Consider the following 27,650-nt stretch of genomic DNA (forward strand, 5'->3'; position numbering starts at 1 on the left):
CAATAAAATACACACACAATAAATAAAATACGATTGTTGAACACAGACACTCTCTCAAACAGACACTCTGAGACACACACACTATAAATAAAGTACAAATGAGAGTGTTGAACACACAAACTCTCAAATAGACACTTTCTCTCTGTGTCTCTCTCTCACACACACACACACACACACACACACACACACACACAATAAATAAAGTACAAGTGAGAGTTGAATCTGTTTTTATTCCTGAAGGTGAAACAGAGGAAGAGGAAGATGAGTTTCATCTCGAGGTGGACTGAAACGTTTCATCAGCGTCAGACAGAAATAAAATCAGATGTTACAGATGTTTCAATGAGTGGAAACGACCCGCTGTGCTTCAGGAGTTTCAGGAAAACACGTCTGGACTTTGAGGACTTGAGACGGACGCTTGAGTTACTTTTCAGGATTTTATAGGAAACTATTCACTCAAAATATTCTGTATTTTCAGGCTAATCCTTCATTCTACAAGTTCTCCATGCGGTTAGTAAAACACCACAGCTGATGACGCCTTTAACTCTAGTCGCTATACTCGAGGCTATTACATATTACCCTACGGTCCATTTGAAGACAACATCTATTCATTTCTTCAGTCAGTGGATGATCAATACTGCATTTAATTGGTCAGAAGACGTCCGGTCGAGGTGGTGCAGCGCTGCGCGCTGTCGGCCGAGCAGAAAGCACGTCTGCATGAAGCAAACCAGAAGAAAACTGCATGTTTGACTCTCGGCTGACCGAGAGCAAGCAGCCGCAGCCGCAGCCGCAGCCGCGCAGGCTGCGTTGCTTCTGCTCGAGTACAAACTACACAACAGAGACGTTACGCGCCAATGGCACGAAGACGTCTTTTGAAATCTACCGTGTGAACTCATTGTCCCCGTTAGCTACCGAGCTAACGCGCTTGCTCATTAAATGTAATGAGTGGAACAGCCCTGCAGCGCTAGAACAGATTGAAGCTCTAGCGTCTTCGCTCCTTGCTAGTGTCTTAGCTGATAGCTAACTGCGTGTGGTCGCTACGTCGCCAAGCTTCTAGTAAAGCCTCGTCAAGATGCGCATTAAGTATTTCTTTATGTGACATTTTATTTTTTCTTGACTGCCTTTTCGGTCCGTACGAATTGTGAACGCGGCATTATCTAGTAGCGAGCCAGCTAGCTTGGCAGCTAGCTCTGATCAACTGCATAGCTTCTGCTCGTGTACAAACGCGTCAATGGTACAAAGACGTCTTTTGAAATCAACCGCGTGAACTCATTGTCCCCGTTAGCTACCAAGCTAACGCGCTTGCTCATTGAATGTAATGAGTGGAACGGCCCGGCAGCGCTAGAACAGAGACAAGCTCTTGCGTGTTCGCGCCTTGCTAGTGTGTTAGCCGTTAGCTTGCCAGCTTTCCAGATAGCGTACTTTACCAACCATACCCGCGTGTGGTCGCTACGTCGCTAAGCTTCTAGTGAAGCCTCGTCAAGATGAGCATATTTATTCATGCAACTTGGTATTTCTACTTTTTTTTTTACACGGCATTAGCTAGTAGCGAGCCAGCTAGCTTGCCAGCTAGCTCTGAGCAACTTCAGCTTGTCAATATGTGATTGAAAGGTCCGCTCTCCAGCTCGTCAGGTTTTTTTTTCCTCTCCAGCACAAACTGCCACCACATAAAAAACATGCAAATGAATAAACCGGTTTCTGGTTCGACTGCATCTATACACACTAAAGACATTTAGTTCATCGTTACAGACCGCTAAGAGTAAATAAATAATCATAATTATCCACTAAACACCTCAGCCGTCCATCCCACAGTCGACCTCTGTGCACATGATTGATTTGGTTGTTGTTCGGAGGTTTTACAGCAGACATTCAGACTCTGATTGTATCACTGCAGCGTTTACAGACACGTCAACAGGAGACGGTTCGCCTCCATCACAGCCCTGGAAATGAATGCATTCTTATTTTTTGATTGGGTTCAATATCTTGGACCGGTGAGGTCGTCTCGGCCGAGCTACAACCGTCACCGACGGACACGGCTACATCTGCATTTAGCCTGTTGGCGTTCGTGAGCACCGAGAGCTGCTACTGGTTCCCTCCTCCGCCGGTTTGAGTCCGGCTCGACGCCGGCAGAGAGGAAACGGGATTGTTCGTCCACAAACAAATGAGACAAAAAAAAACACACTAAGTAACAGCATCGACAGTCCGACAGTCCTGCGCTGATACTCAACTTCCTGTCCAGTCAAATGGAGCTCTTTAAGTGGTTTTGGGAAAAAAATGACATTTGCGAAAGAATATTTTCAAGATGTGCAGCTTCGAGTGAAGAGTAAAGATTATGCAGTTATTAAAAGTGGAGAAAGTGCAACACTGCTATGAATATTAAGAAAGAATATGGAACCATTACAGGTGATGCTGCTACATGGTGATTGTATTGGAAGTACAATATATACAAACACACATCAATCCAAACTGTGAACATGTTTGTGTGTCTGTGTGTGAGCAGATTGTTGAATATTAACACCGGACTTTACAGCGACGCTTCCTTCAACAAAACAAGAATTCCCCAAACTTCAAATCAATAATCGAAACCTTCCAGCAACAGGATGCAATTAAAATCCGGATTAGATTGTTTTTGTGAGTTAATAGAAGAAACGCACCAGTTAACACAAACACCGGTGACATCTCTGGCGAGCTTTTCTTCTTCTTTTTCTTAGATTTCGTCACCGGCTACACGTCCGTATCTGGACACTAGACATTGGGCAACTTGCTGATGTATTCCACTCGCTCGCTCCCGAATGTGGGACGTCCATTTTGTTTTGGTTGCGTTCGCCATCTTTGGTGGTCGTCTTCGCATCTGTAACTACTCTGGCAATCGATCCAATGAGTGGTCAACGATGCATGACAAGCTTTCGTAGGAGGGTTCGGTATCCTCCAGGTCTTTGGTTGCATGTGACACTTATTTCATGTGTGGAAGGTTTCAGATTATCAACTTCAGGGCTTTAAGGGACAAAATAAACCAGACGGACGACTTTAAAAAACACAATTTCACACCCGGAGCATGTTGAAGTTAAAGCTACAACTTCAGCTGGTTTTGAAGACGGAATATGTGCACAGTTTGAGTGAAATATTGTAATATATATATTATATATATATTGTGTTAAAGCATTGCTTTTTCAGTTGAGTCACTTTGAGCTCGGCGCTTGCTGTTCATTTGCATATCGAGTAGAAAGAGAAGATTAAAAACATTCAGGCGTGCGCTGCAGACCAGCTCGACGGACACAAAACCCTCGAGACAAAAATGTGAATCATTTCATTGTTGGTGATTAAAACCAATAAAAATTCAACATTTCACACTTACGATTGCGCTCAGGTTTTTCCTGAGAATCGTTGGAAACGGCGGCGGACCGGAGACAAATCAAAAAGTCGAGACGCAGAAAGCCAAAAGAACGCAGCTGAAGAACACAAGACGGTGAGAGGAAGGTTCAACGCTGGATCATAAACGTCCTGTCGGCATTATTTCCCCCCAGACAGGCACTGACCACGTACTCGTTCATAAACGGGAATCGTGACCCGAGCGATGACTGGCAGGTGTCTGGCGTCCTTGACATTTGTAACAGAAAATTCCAAATCCAGCATTTAAAAAGTGCAAATAAGATTTCTGTAACAATTTTTTAAAAACATTTCTATAAGCTGAATAAATATGGGAACTGTTCTTAACTGCAGCGAGGGGGTGCAGTGGAGAAGAATCTGAGTCAAATCATCAAAAAAAAGACAAAGTAAGGTTTGTCTCTGACTGAAGCCCTGAAGCACGAATGAAGAATGTGGAAAAGTTACAAGCTGGAGTTCAAGTCAAGACCCGTTGCAGGTAAACTAACACCTGGACTCGGTTGAGTCTGTAACAGATGGCGGTCGACACAGAGACGAAGCAAAACGGCCACAACCAGTCAGTCAAAACAGCCACAAGGCCGACTGGTCTGATTCAAGACACCCAGACAAGTCCACTTCAAAAACACCCGCAAGTCTGAGTCAAGCCCAGTTCAAGGCCCGAGTCCAAGCGGCCAAGAGATGAGACGAGCCCGAGTCAAAACAACAATTTGACCTCAAAAACGAGTCTGAGACGCCAGACTAGAGATTAACACCAGATTTGTGACACAACCTTCTGGGCAACGCCGAAACGAACTCATGTTGTTGGTTGACAGATGTTGGTCTAACATTGTGTCACTGGAAGAGGAATTTGTAAACCTCAAGAGGCTCAAGTTTCAGGGCCTGCAGTTAAATACCAAAAATAAAATCAGGTGCCCGACTCCCGGCAAACAACGAATATGAGCCGGAACACAAACCCAATCTGAGGGTTTATCAGATTATTTCTTTAAAAGCTTTAAATCCCGTAATAACTACATTTCACTTCCTGTCTGTGGGGGAAATATCTTGACTTGTGTCCTTCCTCTACTGCTTATCTGTGTTGAGTAACAGCACAACTCCGTAAAGCCTCCTGATGACGGACGTGGTGAACGTCACGTGACGGCGGCGGCGACAACAACAACAACAACAACAACAACGACGAGGCTGAAAACAGAGAGACGACTCCAGTGTCGGACGGGGGAAGAGTAACTGTGGATGCGGGCCTATATCGCACAGGGGTTGCTGAGGTCCTCAAACACCGTCGGTTCTTCGATCCCTCGTGCAAACAGCTTGATCAACTGGCAGTGCACCCTGGGAAAAAACAACCACAACAAAAAGGAGAAGCTTCAAAACAAGACATTTGACCCGGGGTTAAAACGTTTGATACGAGGTAAAAAAAAAAAAAAAAGGACTCCTTCAGGTGTCGTCGTACCGGACGTCGATGGCCGTGTGGGTCAGGATCTCGCCGTCGCAGTTCCAGCTGCTGTAGGCGGGGGCGCAACCGCAGGCCGGGTGGTCTCGGCAGATCTGGCTGAAGATCTGGTGTTTGCCGTTCTCCCGCAGGTCCAGGTCCGAGTCGCTCTGGCAGTGACGCGGCGTGAAGCGGAAGCGCCGCACCCGCTGGACCTCGACGAAGTTCAGGTCGAACTGGTGGAGACACAGAGAGACGGTGAGGGAGCACTGGAGGGAAGACTGGACCAGGTGTTGGGTATCGTGAGTATTGTGGGTATCGTGGTATATTGAGTATCGTGGGTATTGTAGGTATGCTGTGTATCATGAATATTGTAAGTATCGTGGGTATTGTGTATATCGTGAGTATTGTGTATATCGTGAGTATCGTGGATATAGTGGGCATAGTGATTATTGTGGGTATCGCGAGTATCGTGGGTATCATGAGTATTGTGGGTACTGTGGATATCATGAGTATCGTGGGTATCGTGGGTATCATGAGAATTGTGGGTGCTGTGGATATTGTGAGTATTGTGGGTATCGTGGGTACTGTGGATATTGCGAGTATCGTGGGTATCGTGGATATCGTGAGTATCGTGGGTATTGTGAGTATCCTGGGTATCATGAGTATTGTGGATATCTTGAGTATCGTGGGTATCGTGAGTATCATGAGTATTGTGGATATTGTGAGTATCGTGGGTATCATGGGTATCATGAGTATCGTGGGTATTGTTAGTATCATGGGTATCATGGGTATTGTGAGTATCGTGGGTATCGTGAGTATCATGAGTATCATGAGTATCGTGGGTATCGTGAGTATCGTGAGTATCTTTGGTATTGTGAGTATCATGAATATCGTGGGTATCCCGGGTATCGTGAGTATCTTGTGTATCGTCCGTATGTTGGGTATTGTGAGTATCATGGGTATTGTGAGTATCTTGGGTATTGTGAGTATCTTTGGGATTGTGAGTATCATGAATATCGTGGGTATCCCGGGTATCGTGAGTATCTTGTGTATCGTCCGTATGTTGGGTATTGTGAGTATCTTGTGTATCTTGTGTATCGTGGGTATCGTCCGTATGTTGGGTATCGTGGGTATAGTGACTTTCTTGGGTTACCTGGTCGTCTTTGCTGGTGTGCCGGAGGAGGTGTCTGAGGAAGTCGAAGCGGGAACATTTTCGGACCAGGATGAGGTCGGTGGTGCCGTCGGCCAGGTGAGCGGCAGGGGAGAGGCCTTTGGGGCTGCGAGGACAAGCACAGCTCATACTGGCAGCGTTGATGGCCAGGAACTTCCCTCTGATGGTCCTCCACTCGCTGTCCCGCTCTGAAAGCAGCCCCCCCCCCAAAAAAACCACATTTGACCTGTTTTGCTAAAAGAATTGAGGAAAACGTTGATATTCCGGCACTATTGACTGCAGAGTTTCAGGTGATGAACCACAGGTGACGATCAGCTTTAGAAGTTGTGAGTTGTTGGACTCACCGCTGTCCGATGCCTCGTCCACCTCGTACCGCTCAGCTTTCTCCGGAAGGAGCTGCCCCTTCTGCTGACAAACCACACAGCTGGAAGTGGACAGGATGATGTCATATATGTATATACATAAAACATAATATTTTATCATAATGACTACAATAATATATATATAATATATATATATATATATATATATATATATATATATATATATATATATATATATATATACAAAAAAAGAAATGTATATACATAAATATATATATATTTATTAAAAATATTTGTTTAAATTTATATATGTATTAAAAAATATTTAAAAAAAACATATTTTAAAATATGATTTATATATATATATATATATATATATATATAAATTATTCATTTAATTAAATGCAGAGCCTTACTTAGATATAGTTATGGTTACTGTCTGTAACTACTGTAATCTACTAATTTAATAAACGCAAAATAAATACATTTGAATTTAACCAACAATTTTATTAATAACATTAAATTTACAGTTTTGTATTCAACTGAAACTTAAGCTAACTTTAATCGTACTACATCTTCACATCCTCATACAACATTTCTCACCCGGATCGACACTTGGCGGCGTCCCGCGGCGTTCCCATGATGCCTCTGGCCGGCAGGTAGGACACGGTTCCTTCGTAGTAGTGATGCGTCAGGAACATCTTCGCACCTGCAGGCACGGCGACAAACAGCCGTCACGTGGCAGCAATACCACCTCTGTCCACAGGGGTCGCCAAAGATCAACACAACCGTCACGTGGCAGCAATACCACCTCTGTCCACAGGGGTCGCCAAAGATCAACACAGCCGTCACGTGGCAGCAATACCACCTCTGTCCACAGGGGTCGCCAAAGATCAACACGCAACGACAGCTCCCCCCGTAGGAACTTTAAGTATCAGAAAACGTCTCGACCCGTGTTCGCTCCTACCCGAGAGGTCGTATCGGGCCGGTCCCATCCATCGCTTCCTCTCGCTGTCAGTCAGCACGTCGCCGTAGAAACCGTAACCCAGCAGGGAGACGGAGTATCGCAGGAAGGCGTTGTTGTGGTGGACCGAGGACACGTCCATCGGCTGAGAGTCTCCTGAGCGCACACACACACACAAACACACACAATTAGCAAACGGACGTTTTATGTAAAAGCTTTTTACGCTGTTTTATTGTAAATCTTAATATCATTATTGCTTTTCTTCCATTTTGTTCCTCTGCAAGTTAAATTTGCCTCATTGCGGTTCTGCATGTTTTATTTCTGGTTCTACCATGTAAACTTATTATTTACTTTTCCATGTCTGTCTGCATTATTTTTGTTCTGTGTCTTGTGAGATAAAATGTAAAGCTTATAACCTGTTGAGCTTTAATATCAGATCACGAGGTTCAAATCTAGAAAAAAACATGGTATGAATCCCTCCAAAAACATGTTGGGTATCATATAAAACATAAACATCAGGGCTATAATAATATATACTCCCCATGTACAACCTCTAAACACAACTCAAACTATAAATAGGATAAGAGGTTAGGGTTGTACATCTTTTAGATTTTTATTTGTTGTATTTTTAAAACCCGATATGAGTATCAATTTTTAAAAAATCCACTAAAAAGAGCCATTTAATAAATATAAGTGTAAGTTCATAAATGTAATTACATATTAAGCCAGACACTGATGGCACAGAGCCTGACAACCATTCCTCTATACATCTTGTTCGATGTGGCAGAATTGTCAATAAAGTAGACTTCATCTACCACTAGATGGCAGCGTGAGACTGAACGACGGAGGACGAACTGGATATGAATACAAATAAAAAATCATTTAAAAAAAGGCGAAATTTTTTGAAACATACACTATAATAACCTGAGATGACAGGAAAATACATCACGACAAGAAATATTGTAAAAATGTGACCAAATTTAATTTTTCTTGCAAATGTGAGAAGCTGGACCTTCTTCGTCCCCGTGTGCAACGTGCTCAACAACCGCACGATACTGACCCACAATGATGTGCAGCGCAGAGGTCACGGGGTCGTTGGCGCCCACAGTGGCGAAGCAGATGCAGTCGGTCGATCCTGAAACCGAAGGAACAGTTAATGTCTCCCTGGTGTGTGTGTGTGTGTGTGTGTGTGTGTGTGTGTGTGTGTTTATAGAGCATGTGAATAACAGGAAACGCAAAAGCGCACAAACAAACAGAAAAAAACGGAGAAACGAGGCCACACTCGGTTCCTTCATTAACGCCCCGGCAACAGAGGCTCCTGCTCTCTGATTGGCTGTCGGCTGTCAATCAAAATCTATCAGGATTCATTTCAAAAACAGTTTAACCTCCGTTCTAAATCTAATTTATTGCATGAATAGAGAAGCTTTTAGTGTTGATAAGAATATTTGGAGTGATTATAATTAAAGTTTTGTACATTTTGTATGTGTACAAGGCAGCTTTAACACTTTTTTTTATTATTAAAATGACAAGTCAGCCTTAAAGTTTGGGCTAAATAAATAATGCAGAAACATCAATCAAATCAAAACAGACAATTCCTACGACCTCTTCAACTTTAAAACTGATAATAAAATCAGTATTCAAGTGTTTCTGACCTGCAGGAATGATTCCGATGCGGAGCGAGCACGGGAGCAGCGCCTCCTCCGGACCGTTGGGATCCACGCCGCCATCCACCTGCGTCTTCCAGACCAGCCCGTGCACGACCTCGCTGAACATGCCGTCGCCTCCGACACACACCACCCTGAAGGCACCGCGAGAGCTATTACTCCACGTCCCTCAAAAGGATGCTTTTATTTTGGCGGAGCCATTAGCCGTAAACTAAACTCTCACCCGTCAATCTTCTTCAGCTCCGCCTCCGTCCGCAGGTGGTCCCTCGCATGATTGGCGCGCTCCGTCACTATAAGATACGATTACATAAGATAATCCTCCATTAGTGCCGCAGTGCGGACAGTTTTACATGATAGATATGTACTTTATTAATCTAGCAGCAGCACTAGCTTCCTACAGCGAGGAGCTAGCAGCAGCACTAGCTTCCTACAGCGGGGAGCTAGCGGGAGTGCTAGCTAGCTACTGCGGAGACACCCACCGAAGGTAGGGGCGGCTTGTAACCCGACTTTTTACGGTAAATGTATTATATATATATATATATATATATATATATATATATATATATATATATATATATATATATATATATATATATATATTGCACAAACACGTTAGAAACGATGAACGTGGTGATCCAGAGGACAGGAAGCGGGCGAGAAGGCGGGACTTACCGATGACGTGCGCGGACACGCCCGCCTGGGCGAACAGCGGGGCGACCTTCTGCTCGTAGATGCGTTTCCCCTGCCGCTTCCCGCTCAGCGGGTTGATGTAGACCAGCAGGCGTTTGGGTCTGCAGGCTGAAGACGACAACAACAACAACAACAACAACGATGATGATGTCACTGGTGTTTCTGGACAACGATCACATGCGAGTTTGTCGGCGTGAAGTCGTACCGATGGCGGCGAGCTGCTCTCTGATGCTGCCGACCCAGCGGCGACACAGCGCCCCCTCTGGACAGCTGAAGGTGACCTCGGCGCACCGCCAGCGGTGCTGCTGACACCTCTCCACGTACAACACTGACATGCAACAGACACGCAACAGACACACAACAGACACACGTCATAGTCAACAGGCGGGTTTTTATCAGATGCATTCACTTTGTCAACAGGTGTGTTATCGGGCGTGTTCACTTTATTTACAGATGTGTTCTCAGGAATTCTTCCAGATGTTTGTTTTCATGCATGTTTACAGGTACATGTAAATGTCCAGGCGTGTTTCCAGATGTGTTTAATGTGTTTCCATACATTTTGCTACAGTGTTTCCAGATGTTTTGTTACCATTTTTTAGATGTTTTGTTACCGTGTTTCCAGATGTTTTGCTACCGCGTTAACAGATGTTTTGCTACCGTGTTAACAGATGTTTTGCTACCATGTTTCCAGGTGTTCTTACCTGTAAAGGTCTGCCTGCAGTCCTTTCCTTCTCTCTCTTTGATCTTTTTCCAGCTGCCATCGTCTCTTCCTCTGCTACTGTTCTCCTCCTCTTCCTCTCTGACGGAGATGATCTCTGACACCGACACGCTGTGAGATACACCTGCGCGCACACACGCACACACACACACGCACACACACACACCTTCAGGATTCACCTCTGGTACAGTAGATATTTCAGAGCTTCTCTGCAGAACATGAATGCACCACGAGCTTCCAGTTTCATGTGATATTTAATATTTCACGAGAAGTACTGAAACATTAACATCACGGAATTCAAACGTCAGCTTGTCTCCTGAACAAATACTTCAAAAGCAAGAAGATAAATAAAACCAACACCCAACAACTAAACATTTACTTTGAGTCAAAAATCTACATGACCTCTGTCTATAATTCATATCGTGACTAATCCGTTCAAGTCAGAGTTTAGTGGAACTTCCCGTTTAAGTTATGATCAATTTGTTTCTCTTTTTTTTTACCGGTGTTGCATAATGCATGAAGGGAATGAGCCCGGTGAGGCCTGCAGCTTAATTATTGAACACTGGTGTCTGATCGGTTTTTGGTATCAGCCGAGACCCAAAGACCAGCAGGCGTCTGTATCAGGACTGTTGTACAGGTTCCACGCTCCATTTTATGTTCAGATTATTCATATATTCACCTACTGTTTAGTATACATTAGATCCATGAGTTTTATTCTGTACTTTACGGTGAACTTTCACTGCTGGTTGAGCTTTCAAAAGCGCCAAAGTCCATGAATTTTCAAACAAGGCGACGTATGACCAGTGAGCTGTTACGTCTGAGTTCCTCAAGCCAATCAGTCGTGGAAATATCTCTGCTTATCGAGCTCAAGGAATCCGAAAAAAATAATATATGTTGATCCTTTTTTTCCCATATTAATTTACTAAATGAATATACTGCCGGGTACAATCTCTAGTTATATTTTGTTTCATACAAATCATAGTCTAAAAGTAGTCAAATAAATGCAGAGGAGTATTCACAGGCCAATAGAATCATAAAATGAGCATACTGTGATGTACAAGTACCTTTAAAACTACTAGTACTGCTTCCCTAATCTGTCAACACGCATTTTAACTTTGAAAGTCTCCAGATGTCTCCTGAACCTAAAGTAAAGTAGAACACGTATGATGTTTGGTTTGTCCCCCCCGGCCCCCGTCCCTTTGTTTATCTCCTAAAGTACAGTAGAACACGTATGATGTGCGGTATGTCCCCCCCCCGGCCCCCGTCCCTTTGTTTATCTCCTAAAGTACAGTAGAACACGTATGATGTTTGGTTTGTCCCCCCCGGCCCCCGTCCCTTTGTTTAATCACAGGATGTCACGGGGCTTTAAAGAAAGGCCCCGACCGACGCAACAGACGCACGAGACCCCAAGCGAGACTCTTTTCCCGGGTCTTACTGGGTCTGAACGGGTGGTACAGCGGGCTGGAGAGCCGTCTCTTCCAGGTGAGCAGGGACCGGCTCAGGCTCACGTCGCACGCCGCGTTCCTGACGCGCAGCTCGGACAGCAGCAGCAGCCTGCCCGGCTGTCTCTCCATCTCTCCTCCTCCTCCTCCTCCTGCGGCCGTCCAGCCGCGGTCCTTCAGCCGGCCGAGGAGGCAGCAGCAGCCCCGGGGACGGTCACCTCCGTCCGGGCATGTCTCCCCCCGAGTGTCCGGAGAGGCGCCGATAATGACGGCGCACAACAAGCAAAGTAGCGGATTCCACCTCGGGATGTTTTTCTCTGACAGATAGCGGTTTCTTACCGGAAGTAGGAGGAGCTAGATGGTGCGTTCAGGTGCTGCCGAAAAACTGTACTTTCTATATTTTGTTAATTCAGCTATTGTGTTGTTCAACGCTGTCTGCGTGACATAAATAACAGATACTTAATTTAAATTAAGTATTTAATTTATATTTTGGATACTTTTTTTGCCACTTTTATTCTTGTATTTTTATTCTTATATATATATATATATATATATATCATCCCTGTTATTTTCATTGTTGTATCTGTAAACTGCTTTTTTGCCAACCAATGTTCCCCTATCTATCTATCTATCTATCTATCTATCTATCTATCTATCTATCTATCTATCTATCTATCTATTAATTTCCCATATCTTATTTTATATTGTTCCAAATTTATTACCTGGATATATAAATCTCTACATATTCATACATAGTACAACATAGTATATTTAATTCACTAGTATTAATCATTACATTTGTGCATTAACCATATATCTGTGTTTTTTGTGGGAATAAAGTTGAGTTGAGATTAAAAGAGAAATCAAATGTGTGGGTGTAATAATTAACTCAATACTTTGTTATAAACTCGTATGTCTTTACAGGAGTTGTACACGTCTCAAATAAAGCAACGTGTACGCCGTCCCCTCTCACTGATTGGTTACTTGCGTTTACGTAAGACACTTCACAAAATTCCAACATTTCTTACAGCGCTTGAACGCACCACAGATCGGTGGCGTCGGTCGGCAGCTGCGTCATCACGTGGTCGTATCCCGCGAGAGGAAGAGCTCCTGTAAATAAACAGGAAACAGTTTTAAAGAAGTATTAAAGGTCTTCAATATTAATAATGTTTGATTATTTTATTTAATAGATTTTTTTTAAAACTTTTCTTTTCATGGATTTTTTCATGATCGGAAGGAACAAGTTCCAGGTTTCCCAGGATGTGATGCGTCATGCAGAGACAGCAGGGGGCGCTGCTGCTGCACTCACTGCTCTCTCCCTCTCTCTCTCTCTCTCTCTCTCTCTCTCTCTCTCTCTCTCTCTCTCTCTCTCTCTCTCTCTCTCTCTGTGTGTGTGTGTGTGTGTGTGTGTGTGTGTGTGCATGTGGCTGCAAATGATCAACTGAAGGCTAAAAAGAAGCCTTTTCTAGTCTCAGAGGTCACATTTTGAGTTTTGTTCGTTGTGACTTAAAAACTGACACCGATAGAAAAGTGTGTGTGTGTGTCTGTATGTGTGTGTGTGTGTGCGTGTGCGTGTGCGTGTGTGTGTGGTTTCGCTGAGACGGCAGTTCTCTGTTGCATATTTCATTCATCCTTCTTTGATGTGATGAGTTTGATTTGAACCAATACGATTTCATCTCAACTCAAACTGGTTTCTGAACAACTCAAAACATTCAAAATGTCCTGATTCACCTGCGTGATTATGATTATTTTATTAGTAGAATCCGGCAGCAGATTAAGAATACCATAATTAATCTGGATATAATTCATTTGACCTCGGGCTCTTTGCAGACTTCGGCTCGGCATTGGTAGACATGTAATTATTATAACATGTAATTATTATAATATTTAATTAATACAACTTTAACATTCAGTTTATATGTCTGTGACTGGATGCTGTGTTTTGTTTTGCCAAAATATAAACCGTACATAAAGAATATATGCAAGTATAATAATACATATATACACATCATTCAAATGAAGATTTAAGGACAATTATGTTAAAGAATAAGTACATATTCACACAGCTGTAAACAAAGTTCAGCGGTATTTAAGAAACATGTATTTTTTTGTCCTGATCAAGGTGTTGCTGGAACTTGAAGCTGATGAAGAACATCTGAAGAGTTCAGACACTCAGATCCTTTAAAAGTAAAACCATCAATACTACGCAGTGAACCAAATAAAAGTCCTGCATTCAAAACCTCACCCCAGTTTTCAGCTCTGTGCCGTGAGTTTTCAGAATGTTATGTCCAAAAAAATAAATAAAAAGAGACAAACTAAATCCCTCACTGTGACAGACTGACCTTTCCTGTGTTAAAGACTTTTATTTTGAAGTTTGACCCCCGTGACCTCTCTTGTTTTCAGGTTCACGCAGCCAGCAGTCGTCCTCTCTCCTCCCCCGAGAGGCGGACAGCAGAGATGGATGAGTCCGACAGGAAGCTTCTCTCCGGCCCGTGATGGATGCCGCTGCCTCGGACGCTCGGGCCGCGGCGAGGTGGCGAGGAGGAGGAGGAAAAGGGAGGAGGAAGAGGAGGAGGGTGTAGGTCAGGGTTATATATAGAAAACAGACGACGAGCCCTCTGCTCTGCCCTCTCTCCGTGATGCATGATGGCAGCCTCTCCAGCTGCATCCACGCAGGTGATGTCATCTCAAATGGACGAGTGGCGAGGTGGCAGAGCAGCTGTCCCCGCACGGCGCCGACTGACCCAGGAGAGTAAACTCGCTGCAGAGAGAACAGGTCAGGAGGTCAAAGGTCAGTCGGGGTGGACAGGGGTTGTGTTTAAAAACATGAAAAAGATCCTGTTTTTTGTTCTGAAAGTCATTTTAACACGTAAGTGCTAAATGTAGTTCAATGATGAAGTGTTCCTTTATGTGTTGATGATGAATGTTAGTGATAAACTGAAGGATGAAGTGTTAATTTCTGTGTTGAATGTTAGTGATAAACTGAAGGATGAAGTGTTAATTTATGTGTTGATGATAAATGTTAGTGATAAACTGAAGGATGAAGTGTTCCTTTATGTGTTGTGTTATCGCTACAAACATGACAATTTTAAACTACACAACAGGATATAAAGGAGCTAAAACATGCAACACACACAATAAAGCAGCAGGAATATTTATACAGAAACATCAGATATAAAAGTAAGTTTTGAATGCAAGACTTCTACTCATAGTGGAATACTTTCCGAATGACACTCGTACTTTCAATTCAGTAAATCATCTGAATACTTCTACAGGCCTCACTCCCCACTGAGAGGAGGAGCAACACTGAAAGAGGAGAGCTGTAGAGTCACTGTTCCTGAAGTGAAAGTAAAGTTGTTGTGAGCGACAGCAGAGCTGCAGTCGAGACAAGTCTCTCTGTTTCTCTCTAAAGAAACATTCAACTGAATCCAGCAGCTTTTCCTCAACAACATAACAGAATCTCTGACAAACACTGGTGAGTCCTCTGATCTACAAAGACTAAATACACTCTCTACATATTTGATCCACGTTGAGTTCAAACTAGAATCTGATTGTTTTACATCTAGTTTTATGAAGTTTTATGAATATGAAGCCACATAAATGTGTCATTGTAGATCAAACCAACAGGTAGAAACCAAACCACAGGGACTGAACTCTGGCTAGTTAAAGGTTACACAGGATACAGTAACAGCTAGCATTAGCTTCAGCTAACTCACAGACCTGTTTCCTGTTTGAGCTCAAAACCTCAGCTCTACTCAGACAGGATGTTCCTCTCAGTGAATGTTGAGCTGAACTGTCTTTGTCCAAACTGGCACTTTGACTCTGAAGCTCTTTAGACAAAAATATATATTTTCATTTCACACTGCTCCCTGAGACACTTTAATATAGAACAAATAATTAAAGTAAATATTGGCTAAATAAATGACAGTGAATTAAAAAAATAAAATTGTAAGGCTAAACATTGTAAATATAAAAAAATTAATTAAACCTTTAGTCCAGTCTACCCCGTAATTAAAACCTTGTCTACTGCGTAACTTAAAAATTATAACCCGTTTCACAAAGACTGCATGTTGGAAATGGAAGCAGGGTTTTTCAGAGCTTTTTTCTCAGGATATTCTGCCTTGATTTGAATCCAGAACGCCGGCAGAGTCGAAAACTAAATTTAAGTTTAATTTTTAGGTTGAGGAATTATGTAATCTCTTCCCGACCATGATTTTTTAAATTCATTCTTTCTGTGCGGCCCAGTACCAGGGATGCAAAGGCTGGATGGTGTTGAAGGCACAGTTAATTTAGAGTCAAACAGATGATAGAGTATGCATTAAGGCGGGGCTACAGAGTGATTGGCAGGTCGCTACCACGGCAATGTCCAATCTAGGAGTAGACCATGTTTTTGTGGTCTAAACTCTCTTTTTTCTCTTCCTTGTTGTCCTCAGAGTGTCGATATGTCTGCTGCCAGCTGTCTGCTGACTGAACATCAGTTTCTGTGCTCCATCTGTCAGGATGTGTTCACTGATCCAGTCACCATACCATGTGGACACAACTTCTGTAAAGCCTGCATCACTCAACACTGGAACATCAATGTCCCGTATCAGTGTCCCAACTGTAAGAAGCTTTTCTACACCAGACCTGAGCTGCAGGTCAACACCTTCATCTCTGAGATGGCTGCTCAGTTCAGACAGTCAGCTCAACAGGAAGCCAGCAGCAGCAGCTCAGAGCAACAAGAGTCCAAACCAGGAGAAGTTCCCTGTGACGCCTGCACTGGAACCAGACTGAAGGCCCTGAAGTCCTGCCTGGTGTGTCTGGACTCCTACTGTGAGACTCACCTGGAGCCTCATCTAACAAGACCAGGTCTGAAGAGACATCAGCTGATCGACCCTGTGGAGAACCTGGAAGACAGGATGTGTACAAAGCACGATAAACTGCTGGAGCTGTTCTGTAAGACCGACCAGATGTGTGTCTGCATGCTCTGCACTGTTCTCGACCACAAGAACCATGATGTTGTTACTCTGAAAGAAGAGTATGAAGGAAAGAAGGCCGAGCTGAAGAAGACTGATGATGAAATCCAGCAGATGATCCAGAAGAGACGACTGAAGATTCAAGAGATCAAACACTCGGTGGAGCTCAGTGAGGAAGATGGAAATAAAGAGATAGCAGGTGGTGTTCAGGTCTTCACCGCTATGAAGGAGTCTGTTGAGAGAAGCCAGGCCGAGCTCATCCGCACCATCAAAGAGAAGCAGAGAAAGACAGAGAAACAGGCTGAAGGCTTCATCAAAGAGCTGGAACAGGAAATCTGTGAGCTAAAGAAGAGAAGCACTGAGGTGGAGCAGCTCTCACTCTCTGAAGACCACCTCCACCTCCTCCAGAGATCCAGGACCCTGAAGGCTGCTCCACCCACCAAGAACTGGACAGGAGTCAGAGTCAGTCCACCTTCACATGAGGGAACTGTGAGGAGAGCTTTGAATCAGCTGGAGGAGACGCTCAGTAACCAGATGAAGAAGCTGCTTGAGATCGAGCTGAAGAGGGTCCAGCAGTCTGCAGTGGATGTGACTCTTGATCCTGATACAGCTCATCCCAAACTCATCCTGTCTGATGATGGAAAACAAGTTAAACTTGGTGATGTAAAGAAGAATCTCTCAACCAATCCAAAGAGATTTGATTATGGTCATATTGTTTTAGCAAAGCAGAGTTTCTCTTCAGGAAGATTTTACTTTGAGGTTCAGGTTAAAGGGAAGACTAAGTGGGATTTAGGAGTGGTGAGAGAGTCCATCAACAGGAAGGGAAGCATCACACCAACTCCTCAGAAAGGTCTCTGGGTGATATGTTTGAGGAATGAGAATCAGTACTACGCTCTTGATGACCCTCTAGTCCATCTCTCTCTGAAGTCTGGGCCTCAGAAGGTGGGGGTGTTTGTGGACTATGAGGAGGGTCTGGTCTCCTTTCATGACGTTGATGCTGCAGCTCTTATCTACTCCTTTACTGGCTGCTACTTCACTGAGAAACTCTACCCATTCTTTGGTCCATGTCTTAAGGATGGTGGTAAAAACTCTGCTCCTCTTATCATTTTTCCGGTCAATCACACCGAGTAGAACAGCAACTTTATTCTCTACAGGATTTAAGTAATCTGGTTTTCAAAGGTTTGGTAAATGTTTCTCTAACGTGTCATATTACTTTAAACTCATCTAAAGTAGTCAAATATAAATGACTGCATTACTTGCATTCTGAATCAAACAGAAGTTGCACTGTATATTAAAAGTCTACCCGCCAAAATAAAAATCTTAAGTGTTTTTAATTGAAACCGCAAAGGGATCACAGCATAAGAAAAATAATCTTCCATGTCTAAATTTGTATAGAGGAAACAGGTTTCCAAGTAGCTTGAGCTAATGCTACAATACTGAATAAGTGGGAAACAAGCGTTATCACAACTTTTATGGAAGCCCATTCAAAGGTCTGTTCAAGTAATATGAACCCCAAATGAGGTCCAAGTGTTATTTTATCGCTTTTCAGAATTTGTGAAACAAATTTCCCAACAATGCCTTTGAGCCGCCCTGGATGTCTCAAATCAAATGGGTCAAGGCCTAAACCTACAGTAAGATAATTACCTAAAGAACTATAAATATAAAAACAAAGCCTTTGCCCGTTACCAAGGATTTGTCAAAAAAAGTCGTAAAAAGTGTAACACTTGTAAGCTTAATGCCTAAAACTGCTCTGATTGGGGCATGCTGGGTATTAAAGTTTGCGTACATTTCCCCTTAAGACGTGTGAAAAAAAAAAAAAAAAAAAAAAAAAAAAAAAGCCGACTCAATCGCAGTCTGAAACATCAAGAGTAGGAAAATATATCATACCTTAGATATGTACAAGCGCGGGGCGTTAACATGTTTCTTATTGAAATCTGACACAAGTAAAGGTTTCGTTAGTTAAAGTGAAAAGTTACAGCCGCAAGAAGTAGTGACTGCGAGGTTTGAGGTTACAGGGTTTATGTAATTGCCTAAGCTTAACGTAGGTTTAATCTTTCGGATACAACTCCTACAAGGCTTTACAGTCTTTCAGAAATCTAAATTAAGTTATCCTGTAGGATCACTTGGCGTTCCCTTATCCGATAATGGGTGCTGATGGGCTCTGGTTCTAGGGGCTCAAACTAGAAACAGCTAATTCAAATAATTGTACTCTGAAGCAACACTTCTGACTCAACCTTTGGAATAAAGCACAGACAACCAGGTCCCACAATATAAAGAGCTTTATTCATATCATCTTAAAAAGTTCTCGTTTTGTCACTACAGAGGTCTCTCCTCAACAGTGATTGGTCCAACAGCTGCATCCTGTTCCCACTGAGGTCCTGCTGCAAAGAATGCAATACATGTAAATTACAGGTACCCCATAATTTATAGTGTATTCGCCCCAAATGTTGACTTAATTAAAGTTAAAATTGCTTGTTGGCAGGGTTTAAAAATTAACCGAAAAGCAATTTGAACCCATTACACAACTTATTAAGGAGTAAGGTGGCGTTTGTAATATGGCCAATGCATGTGACATTTATGTTTACAGTGTAGATTCAGGTTGACCCAGCATTGGCACAATGTAGTCGTTTTGAGTCCAGCAACTTACCCTTTGCAGTCAGGTGACTCTGGCTTTGTGAGTCACACTCCGAGTCACAGCAGCTACAGACGTGATGATGGCTTCCACTGGCTTCCCGCCACCTGTCAATCAAAAGCTCTGCCTCTTACAATGTTGTGAGAAAAAGTTGGTTTCATCTACACCTTTGAGGGTTACTGGCCAAAGTTTTCTGATTCCAAGATAACAGCAACTTTGTATTCAGAGAAAATAGAAGTTGAGAGCTGCTTTGTCACACAATTTTAGTGTTTTCAGCAGATGCATGATGGGAGTTGTAGGGTCTCACCCGTTGGCGAACGAACAGGCCTTATTGGTGGCGTCAACCGGCGAAGTAGCTGCTGTGGCTCTCACATGGCATGTGATGTAGATCTAAAGAAACAAAGCAGTGTTCATTCAAATAGACGTCACAGAAACTAAAACATCTGTTAAAGTCCAAAGCGAGTGGGAGCTAAACAGGAAGTGTGTTCGACGAAATCTGAGTCTCACCACGCCGTTGTCTTCCTCCTGGAACCGGAACGCCTCCACCTGAAACTGCAGTTTGTCGGTCTGCGAGCGAGGCAGGAACCGAGAGCTGGAGCCGGTCAGCTGACTGTCAAACAGGCACCTGAACGCAACACAGGGCAATGAGACACCTAAAGGCAACCCTCAAAAACAACTTTGACAGATAACTGCGCGAGCCATGCTGGTGGACTTTTAACAAACTCGCCCGTTGTTTCCCAGGAAGATGTAGCGAGGGACGGTGTCGATGTTCGGGGCCACGGTGGCCACGCAGCGGTCCACCGTCACCGTGAGCGGGACGTGGTAAAACTGCTTGACAGACACTTCAAACTTCATCATGTCTCCCATCAGGTACATAGCGGAAGGACGAGCGGACTGCCAATCATCTGCAGGACCAAAGAGGTGTTCAGGACAGAGGTGACTTTTTGCAGGGAGGTTAACAAAAACTGTGGCTTTCGATTAAGAACCGACTGCTTACGTTAAAGTTACAGCTGTAGTTAATTTCAAAGCAAGACTTTGAACACACCATGCAATTACCAAGTTTGTCATGTAAAGACTTAGCCAAAAGTATGAACTTAAAGTTCTTCTTACAGTCCTCTAAACAAAAGTTTTTAAATGGTGGACTCCACTCACTTGTAGGGTCCACCGTTAAATAGAAATGAATTCATGAAGTTTGAACAAAACACCCACCAGTCACAAGTCTGATGGAGAAGTAAAGACTTTCCTCGGAGGATTTGGTGACACTGAAGGGACTCAAGGTCGGCTTCAGCACCCAGCTGCTCACGTCATGCTTCCTAACACAACATTAACAGCAAAGATGTTATTAAAACACGTCCATGTTCTTTCTGAAAGGCGAAGGAACCAGTGACCTTTCAGGATAGGTGGCTCGGTAGCCCATTTAGTAAAAGTAGCATCAAATGGAAACTCTAAAGCGCTTGCTTGTCACTGCAGATCAGAAGCAAAACTAAAGGTTTAGCCATGAAATAATTCTAATTCAGTTTAATGGCAACATAAAAGTAATGAATGTATCAATACAATGTGTTTTTTACAGTGTACATCTTCCATGAATCCTAAAATTCCACATAAAGGTGTAGAACTCTGACCTCTGGTAGTGACACTGGATGTCGACTGCGACTTCTCTGGTTCGGATGATCTCACTGGGCCCGAGAGGACTGGGAGTGTAGAGCAGCGTGAAGGTGTAGATGAACGAGTCGTCGGACATCTGAAAAACACACCGGAACATTTACAGTCCTCAAATTAACTAGTGGGTCTCCAACTCTGCATCTTTGCGTTCCCACAGGGCCTCAACGGTCTGGTTTGCGCGGATGGAAGTTACTCTACCCCAACGGCTCAGCGTCAGACAAGCTGGAGACCGAAAGAGCCAAAAGAAATACATTAGACTTTAATGCATCAGGTGGACACAGATGCACCTGGTTCTCAAGTCAACCAAGCCATAGGCTTTGATACAAAACAGACTTTTCAGATTCCCACAAAGGCATCATCGTCACATTAAAACCTCACCGCCAGCTGGCTGCCACAGCCGTGCAGGTCCGACTCGAAGATCAGGACCGCCGCGTCGGGATTCTCCCCGATGGCCGGACATCCTCCCAGGGTGACGTCCGCGGCCAGGACCGGTTTACCGATGCCCAGGAGGTCTTTGTTGGCCTCCACCCAGACGGAGTTCTCGCCGCAGACGGCGCTGATGCTGTCGGCCGCCGACAGAGTCTTCTCCTCAAATTCTGGTGGGAACTGAGGCTCCTCCTCCGCCGGTGGATCCGGGTAGCGCCAAGACAAGGGTTCGCGAAAAGACTGCTTCTCCTGAAGGGCAGCTGGTAGGTTGGAGGGTGAACGGGTATGATCAGTTTCACTGGTAATGCTGCCACTAACTGTATAGTAAGTGGATCCATTGTTTGTGAAATGTGCTTTGAAGCCACAAGTTCAGCATTATGGCCGTCGCCAACTAGCTTTTGACCAAAAGTGAATGGAAAGTACCATATTGTGGCCTTCCTAAAATGGCCGACTTCAATGTCTCAGGTTTTTCAGAAAACTGTTAATGCAATAGGGGAGGGCCTGCACAACAGGCACACTGATAGGTTATGATTACTAATATGTTAAAGTGAGATTTTCTTTGCAAAAATGCTACCTAAATTGCTAGCTTAAATTGCTAGCTTTGAAATGCCAGCTTGAAAAGCATGTAAAATTGGCTTAGACACATTGTCTTTTGACTAAAAATGACCTAAGTCATGCATCTTTACATAGGCCGTTATACTACAGGGGGTAGAGGCGCATAAACGCATTTTTTAGGAAAGAAAGTCAAAAATGACTTAGGCCATTATTTTTAAGAGGATGACAATATTAGAAATGCAAAGGAGTGATGTAAAGACACTGTAGCAACTACTCAATCACGTAACAGCCCCCGCCTCCATGAGATATTGAACACGACCAGTGTGGCGGCGCTTCCTGTGGGTGAGGTCCGTACCTTGCGGCTTGGGGGCCGGTCCCGGGTGTTCAAGCCTGCCGGCAGCGGGCTGCGTGTTCCACTTGAAGTCCAGCGCCGCTGAACAAGCTCCACAGAGCAGGACAAGAACGAGTAGGAAGGAGACGGCCATGCTGATGAGTTTCTGCTGCGGTTCCTCTGCTGGAAACACTCCCTCTCTTGTAGCATTTGGCTCCGCCCACCTTCTGGTCGACCTGATTGCTCCTCGGCCGGGCCTCGTTCACCTGCAGCCGACCTGCTGAGACTCAGCTGAGTTCAATCATGAATCTAATCAGCAGACGTGAATGTTTTAATTTGATGGAGTGACAACTTATGAAAGCAGCTGAGCACCGAGGCTCATTGTTGACATTTAAAGAGCGAACTTTAAAGATTTTGTCGTCGGAAAAACTAGAAAACTGAAAATAGTCTTAACTGAAGGCACTTTGCTTGTGTGCTTTTTTATTCTACACCGGTCTTCCACTGAAATACAATACGGCCATATAACGAGGATTTTGTGTGCGTGTGTGTGTGTGTGTGTGTGCGTGTGTGTGTGTGTGTGTGTGTGTGTGTGTGTGTGTGTGTCGCAGTCTAATTAAGGTCCTGATGGAGTTCATCCTGTTAAAATTGTTTATGAATCATTAGAGCTCTCCATGAAGATAATTAGTCCAGCCAAGGTCACACTCATGCTAACACTAATGCTAACACACACACACACACACACACACACACACACACACACACACACACACACACACACACACACACACACTGGTTTTCTGGTGGGAGAAATTTGATGAGAAAGGAAAAAAGGAAGGAGGTCGGAGAAAGTACAAGAAACATCATCTCTAAGTATTTATTTATAGAAATATACACATATATGTAATTTTATACATAAAACTACTATGTGATGATTAAAAAGTGTTAGTATCCAAACTTCATCAAATAGTCTGTGGAAAATGTTTATTCGAACATGTGGGAAAAACTTCTTCGACCTGAAAAATATTATTTTTATATATATATATATATATATATATATATATATATATATATATATATATATACTGGAGAGAGTTTGACCACCATATCACCAGAGTAGGTGGGTGTGTTAGCATTAGCGTTAGCTCCATTCATCGCCTGTATTAGCAGCAGCAGCCTCCTGGGGCTGTTAGCTGCTCACCTTCACTGATATTAATGAGCTCTCTCTCTGCTCATTTCCTTTATTTATTAGCCGCTAACAGCCAGCGTGTGTGTGTGTCTGTGTGTGTGTGTGTGTGTGTGAACGGTTCAGTCGTTTAAGTTTAATGTTGTGGTATTTTTACGCAGACGTGGCTGTTTTCTTTTCTTTCTCGAAAACGAAGCAGTTTGTTAATGATGATGATGGCAGCAGGTTTTAGGGACGACCTTGATGAAGAGCAGAGAAACTCTGCCGTGACGAGACACACGCACACACACACACACACACACACACACACACACAGACACACACACATATAAAGTTAGTGTATTTAAGAAGACAGTTAGTGGACGAAGACTTTCCTTTAAAAGTTGGATTCTGCTGGTCAGAGGTTGCTGTAGTGGAACTTCCTGTTTGAGCTCTGGCCTCCTGTGTGTGTGTGTGTGTGTGTGTGTGTGTGTGTGTGTGTGTGTGTGTGTGTAAAAGCTTTCTAGCACCGGGCCTCAGGGATGCAGAAGGTGCAGGTGGAAGGAGACAGGAAGTCCAGAAGAAGAAGAAGAAGAAGAAGAAGAAGAAGAAGACGAAGAAGAAGAAGAGGCGGGACTTAGCCTCTCCAACATGGCCGCCGAGAGTCAAAACATGAACTTTATTATTCCCGTCTGGAACAAAGAGGGCCGAGAGAGAGACACTCTCTCTCTCTCTCTCTCTCTCTCTCTCTCTCTCTCTCTCTCTCTCTCTCTCTCTGAATGAATCAGTTACATAATGAAACTTTGTAATTGGGGGCGTCGCTCATCACGCTCCATTAGTCTGATATATAAATAGTGAGCTATTAGCACTAATTCATTAGAAATCTGCCTGTTACTAAAAGAGCTCGAACGCTCATCAACTGCCCCAAAAACTACTGAGAAACAATCTGATGCACACCTGTGTTACCACACACACACACACACACACACACACACACACACACACACACACACACACACACACACACACACACACACACCTGATCATAGTTACATTTATATTTGTTTCCCTATGCAGTCCCAGAACAACTGTCACTCAAATATCATATATATATATATATATATATATATATATATATATATATATATATATATATATATATATATAAATATATATAAATATATTTTAATATAATATAAATTCCAGCACTGAACAGGAACGGCGACTTCCTGAAAACCTCTGGCGGTTGCCAGGTAACAGCTCAGAGGCAGAGAAGCTAAAGACTTAGAAATGAAAAGCCACACACACACACACACACACACACACACACACACACACACACACACACACACACACACACACACACACACAAAGATTTAATCCACTTGTGGCGAGTCGGGGGAGCCGGGGATCGAACCGCCGGTCTTCGACGGACCATCTTTCAAAAGATCTTAATTTTTGTTTTATGTCAAAACAAATATATATATATATATATATATATATATATATATATATATATATATATATATATATATATATATATATATATATATATATATCTGATAGATTATGATGTATTATTATTAATTTACAAAGTATTTACAATCTGCTTCACCTTCACCGGCTCCTGAGACATTTCAAAAGCTTTAAATGACCTCGAGAAATTAATGATAACACAACAACTGTCCATAAAGTAACAAGCTAACTAATAACTAATAAGCTTTCCTCTTATTTACCTTCAACAGGAAACGGGGCTCAGCGTCCACCCATCCTTCATCATCGTCATCATCACCAGCCAGCACATGCTCTTCCTGCATTACTGCCGGCATGTTGGAGCTGACATTTACGGAGAAAAGCGCAAATTCCAGTTCAGCAAGCAAAGGTTCAAATGCGTTGAACGGCTTTGACTCATAGATGAAGAAAACAACATGGAGACACACAGTTCAAGAACACACACTCACTAAACACATTCGCCAAACCGACATCAAGAGAAGAGACTCAGCATTTAATCCCAGGTTTCAGATGGGAACAAGTTACCGACCACATAGGAGACATTTACCATGAGAAACACATTTATAATAATAATAATGATAACAATAATGATAAAAAAGGCCTCTTCAAGTCTCATAAAATGTCTCTTTGATGTGGAGAACTGTGTGTGAAGGTTTTCTTCTTCTTTCGCTCCGGCTTGGTTTCAGAGTGCTGAAAATCACCCGCAATCAGAAAAGTTCAGACAGCAAAGAAATCCACAAAGTTTCCGAGAGATCAGACTTTCTGGACCTTTTCTCCAGGTCCGAACTCACCTGGATAACCCTCCAATCAGTGCTCAGGGAAAAGGAAACGACCGGAGATGACTCTACTTCTCTTTTGTTTAAAACATTGAGACATGAGTTTATGTCTCAATCTCTAGTTTCAAGTCTTCTTTAATACAGCATGATGTTCATATTGTAAATTCATTTGGAGTCAAACAGACCATAAAACAACCCTTTAACCTCTTCACAGAGTGATTTAACTTCAAGAAAGTTTATTAATTGTAACAATTGGGTCACCTAAAAACATCTAATTCAGTATGTGGGTGTAATTAGCTCCGCCCTCTTGTGTCATTAAGGCTTGCAAAAAAACAAGATGGCGACGGGCAAAAAAAACAAGACGGCGCCGGGAAAAAATACAAGATGGGGAAGGCCAAAAAACAAGATGGCGATGGCTAAAAAAAACAAGATCACAACGGCAAGGCGGCGACAAGATGGCGGTTTCATTTTTCATCAAATTGTTGGCCAGGAAGAGGAAGCGAGAGGAAGAGGTGAAAGCCAAAAAACTAGATGGCAACGGCTAAAAAACAAGATGGCGACGGCTAAAAAACAAGATGGCGACGGCTAAAAAACAAGATGGTGACAGCTAAAAAAACCAAAAGGGTGACGGGCAAAAAAAACCAAGATGGCGACGGCCAAAAAAAACAAGATGGCGACGGCCAAAAAAACTAAAAGGTGACGGGCAAAAATACAAGATGGCGACGGCCAAAAAAACAAGATCACGACGGCAAGACGGCGACAAGATGGCGACAGGATGGCGGTTTCATTTTTCACCAAACTGTTGGCCAGGAAAAGGAAACAAGAGGAAGAAGGAGGAGGAATATTTTGACAATATTTTGGCGATATTTTGGCGCTAAGCACAAAGAATCCATTTTCCTCGGCCTGCTGCTGCAGTGGCGGCGGCGGCGAGCGACAGCGGAGGGGTGATATGCGGCCCCCTCATCCGGCCCCTGACAGCGCACACAGCAGGATAATGACTCTGCTGTTTCTGCTGCTGCCGAGACGATGGCGGTCGTTATCCGCCGGCTGGAAGCTGCTGTTTAGAGGCGACGTGCGGACCAATCAGTCAGCGTCAGTGATGGATGCACCGGAGCGCCTGCTGGTCAACACGTCGCTGCAGCTGCACTCAGACAGCAACATCTGTCAGTTCCCCATCAAGTATGTGAACGTCTTTTACAAGCTTCAACACGCACGTCCTCTATTTATTGGATACTTATGTATTTCGTATTTTACATTTTCAGATTTGTCGTCCTGGTTTTTAGCTGTTTGTATAATTAGTAAAAATCAAAGCCACATTTTGCACAGATACTCTTAACATATAGAGCTATGTCATGTATTAAATATAGCAAATATAGTTACGATAACAAAATACAACTTTTAATTACAATTTTCGCAAGATATATATTTTCCTTTTCTGTGCACTCATAAACTAATACACTAGTAACACATATATGAACTTATTATCTATGGGGTTTTCTGTATGTTGTACCTTTTTTGACTATTTAAGTAGACCTTGTGGTTGAGGAGATAATAGGAATTTAGTTTGGGTATATTAACCATTCAGATTTTAGGAAAACAGGGCTTGATGCCTAAGTTTAAATTTGTGTCCCAAGTATGAAAAAACACTTAACGACGCTCGCTTGTCGTAACAAAGTTTATCGCACAATTTGCCACAGTCGACTGCTCCACACATGTCCAGTTGTTGCTGTAATGTGGCTATAAACTGGTTTGAGGACCAACAGACACCAAGAAGTTGATGTTTATGACACTTTTTTATAGTCTTGGTTTTAATATATATTTTTGTATTCTTGTGAAGCACTTTGTGATGTTGTCCGA

The 27,650-nt window shown here is 43.2% G+C and overlaps 3 protein-coding genes across 4 annotated transcripts; 1 reads left to right on the plus strand and 2 right to left on the minus strand.

The window, feature by feature from the left end:
- Nucleotides 1-210: 210 nt before the first annotated feature.
- On the minus strand, nt 211-12,112 carry LOC137804106 (ceramide kinase-like). The gene is made up of 13 exons (XM_068603125.1): nt 11,776-12,112; nt 10,324-10,464; nt 9,828-9,950; nt 9,605-9,730; nt 9,156-9,222; nt 8,921-9,066; nt 8,329-8,403; nt 7,272-7,424; nt 6,908-7,013; nt 6,326-6,405; nt 5,964-6,169; nt 4,829-5,043; nt 211-4,707 (listed from the first exon to the last, which is right to left on the minus strand). Exons 1-13 carry the CDS (start codon nt 11,912-11,914, stop codon nt 4,620-4,622), a joined length of 1,665 nt encoding a protein of 554 aa, XP_068459226.1. The 5' UTR covers nt 11,915-12,112; the 3' UTR covers nt 211-4,619.
- Nucleotides 12,113-16,224: 4,112 nt separating this feature from the next.
- Nucleotides 16,225-17,868, plus strand: LOC137804010 (E3 ubiquitin-protein ligase TRIM21-like). Of its 2 annotated transcripts, XM_068602931.1 has the most exons (2): nt 16,225-16,451; nt 16,488-17,868. In XM_068602931.1, the coding sequence occupies exons 1-2, from the start codon at nt 16,225-16,227 to the stop codon at nt 17,866-17,868; spliced, it is 1,608 nt and encodes a 535-aa protein (XP_068459032.1). The 2 variants fall into 2 exon arrangements, with proteins under 2 accessions (XP_068459032.1, XP_068459031.1); XM_068602930.1 differs by having other exon boundaries at nt 16,225-17,868.
- A 1,185-nt stretch (nt 17,869-19,053) lies between these two features.
- Nucleotides 19,054-22,497, minus strand: LOC137803693 (zona pellucida sperm-binding protein 3-like). Its single transcript, XM_068602404.1, has 9 exons — nt 22,368-22,497; nt 21,410-21,717; nt 20,992-21,110; nt 20,579-20,682; nt 20,097-20,274; nt 19,877-19,994; nt 19,677-19,759; nt 19,385-19,476; nt 19,054-19,115 (listed from the first exon to the last, which is right to left on the minus strand). Exons 1-9 carry the CDS (start codon nt 22,495-22,497, stop codon nt 19,054-19,056), a joined length of 1,194 nt encoding a protein of 397 aa, XP_068458505.1.
- Nucleotides 22,498-27,650: the final 5,153 nt, after the last annotated feature.

The sequence above is a fragment of the Clinocottus analis genome, unplaced genomic scaffold (assembly GCF_023055335.1).
Source record: "Clinocottus analis isolate CAN_PGR_092001 unplaced genomic scaffold, fCliAna1.0.p SCAF_6, whole genome shotgun sequence".
Taxonomy (NCBI): Eukaryota; Metazoa; Chordata; class Actinopteri; order Perciformes; family Cottidae; genus Clinocottus; species Clinocottus analis.

Coding starts and splice junctions, on each gene's coding strand:
- LOC137804106 (XM_068603125.1), bottom strand. CDS start 11,914: ATGGAGAGACAGCCGGGCAGGCTGCTGCTGCTGTCCGAGCTGCGCGTC. Junction 7,014..7,271: donor GGCCCGATACGACCTCTCGG/GTAGGAGCGAAC, acceptor CCGTGCCTGCAG/GTGCGAAGATGTTCCTGACG. Junction 6,406..6,907: donor GCCGCCAAGTGTCGATCCGG/GTGAGAAATGTT, acceptor GTCCACTTCCAG/CTGTGTGGTTTGTCAGCAGA.
- LOC137804010 (XM_068602930.1), top strand. CDS start 16,225: ATGTCTGCTGCCAGCTGTCTGCTGACTGAACATCAGTTTCTGTGCTCC.
- LOC137803693 (XM_068602404.1), bottom strand. CDS start 22,497: ATGGCCGTCTCCTTCCTACTCGTTCTTGTCCTGCTCTGTGGAGCTTGT. Junction 21,718..22,367: donor ACCGGCCCCCAAGCCGCAAG/GTACGGACCTCA, acceptor CCAACCTACCAG/CTGCCCTTCAGGAGAAGCAG. Junction 19,477..19,676: donor GCCTGTTCGTTCGCCAACGG/GTGAGACCCTAC, acceptor TTTGATTGACAG/GTGGCGGGAAGCCAGTGGAA.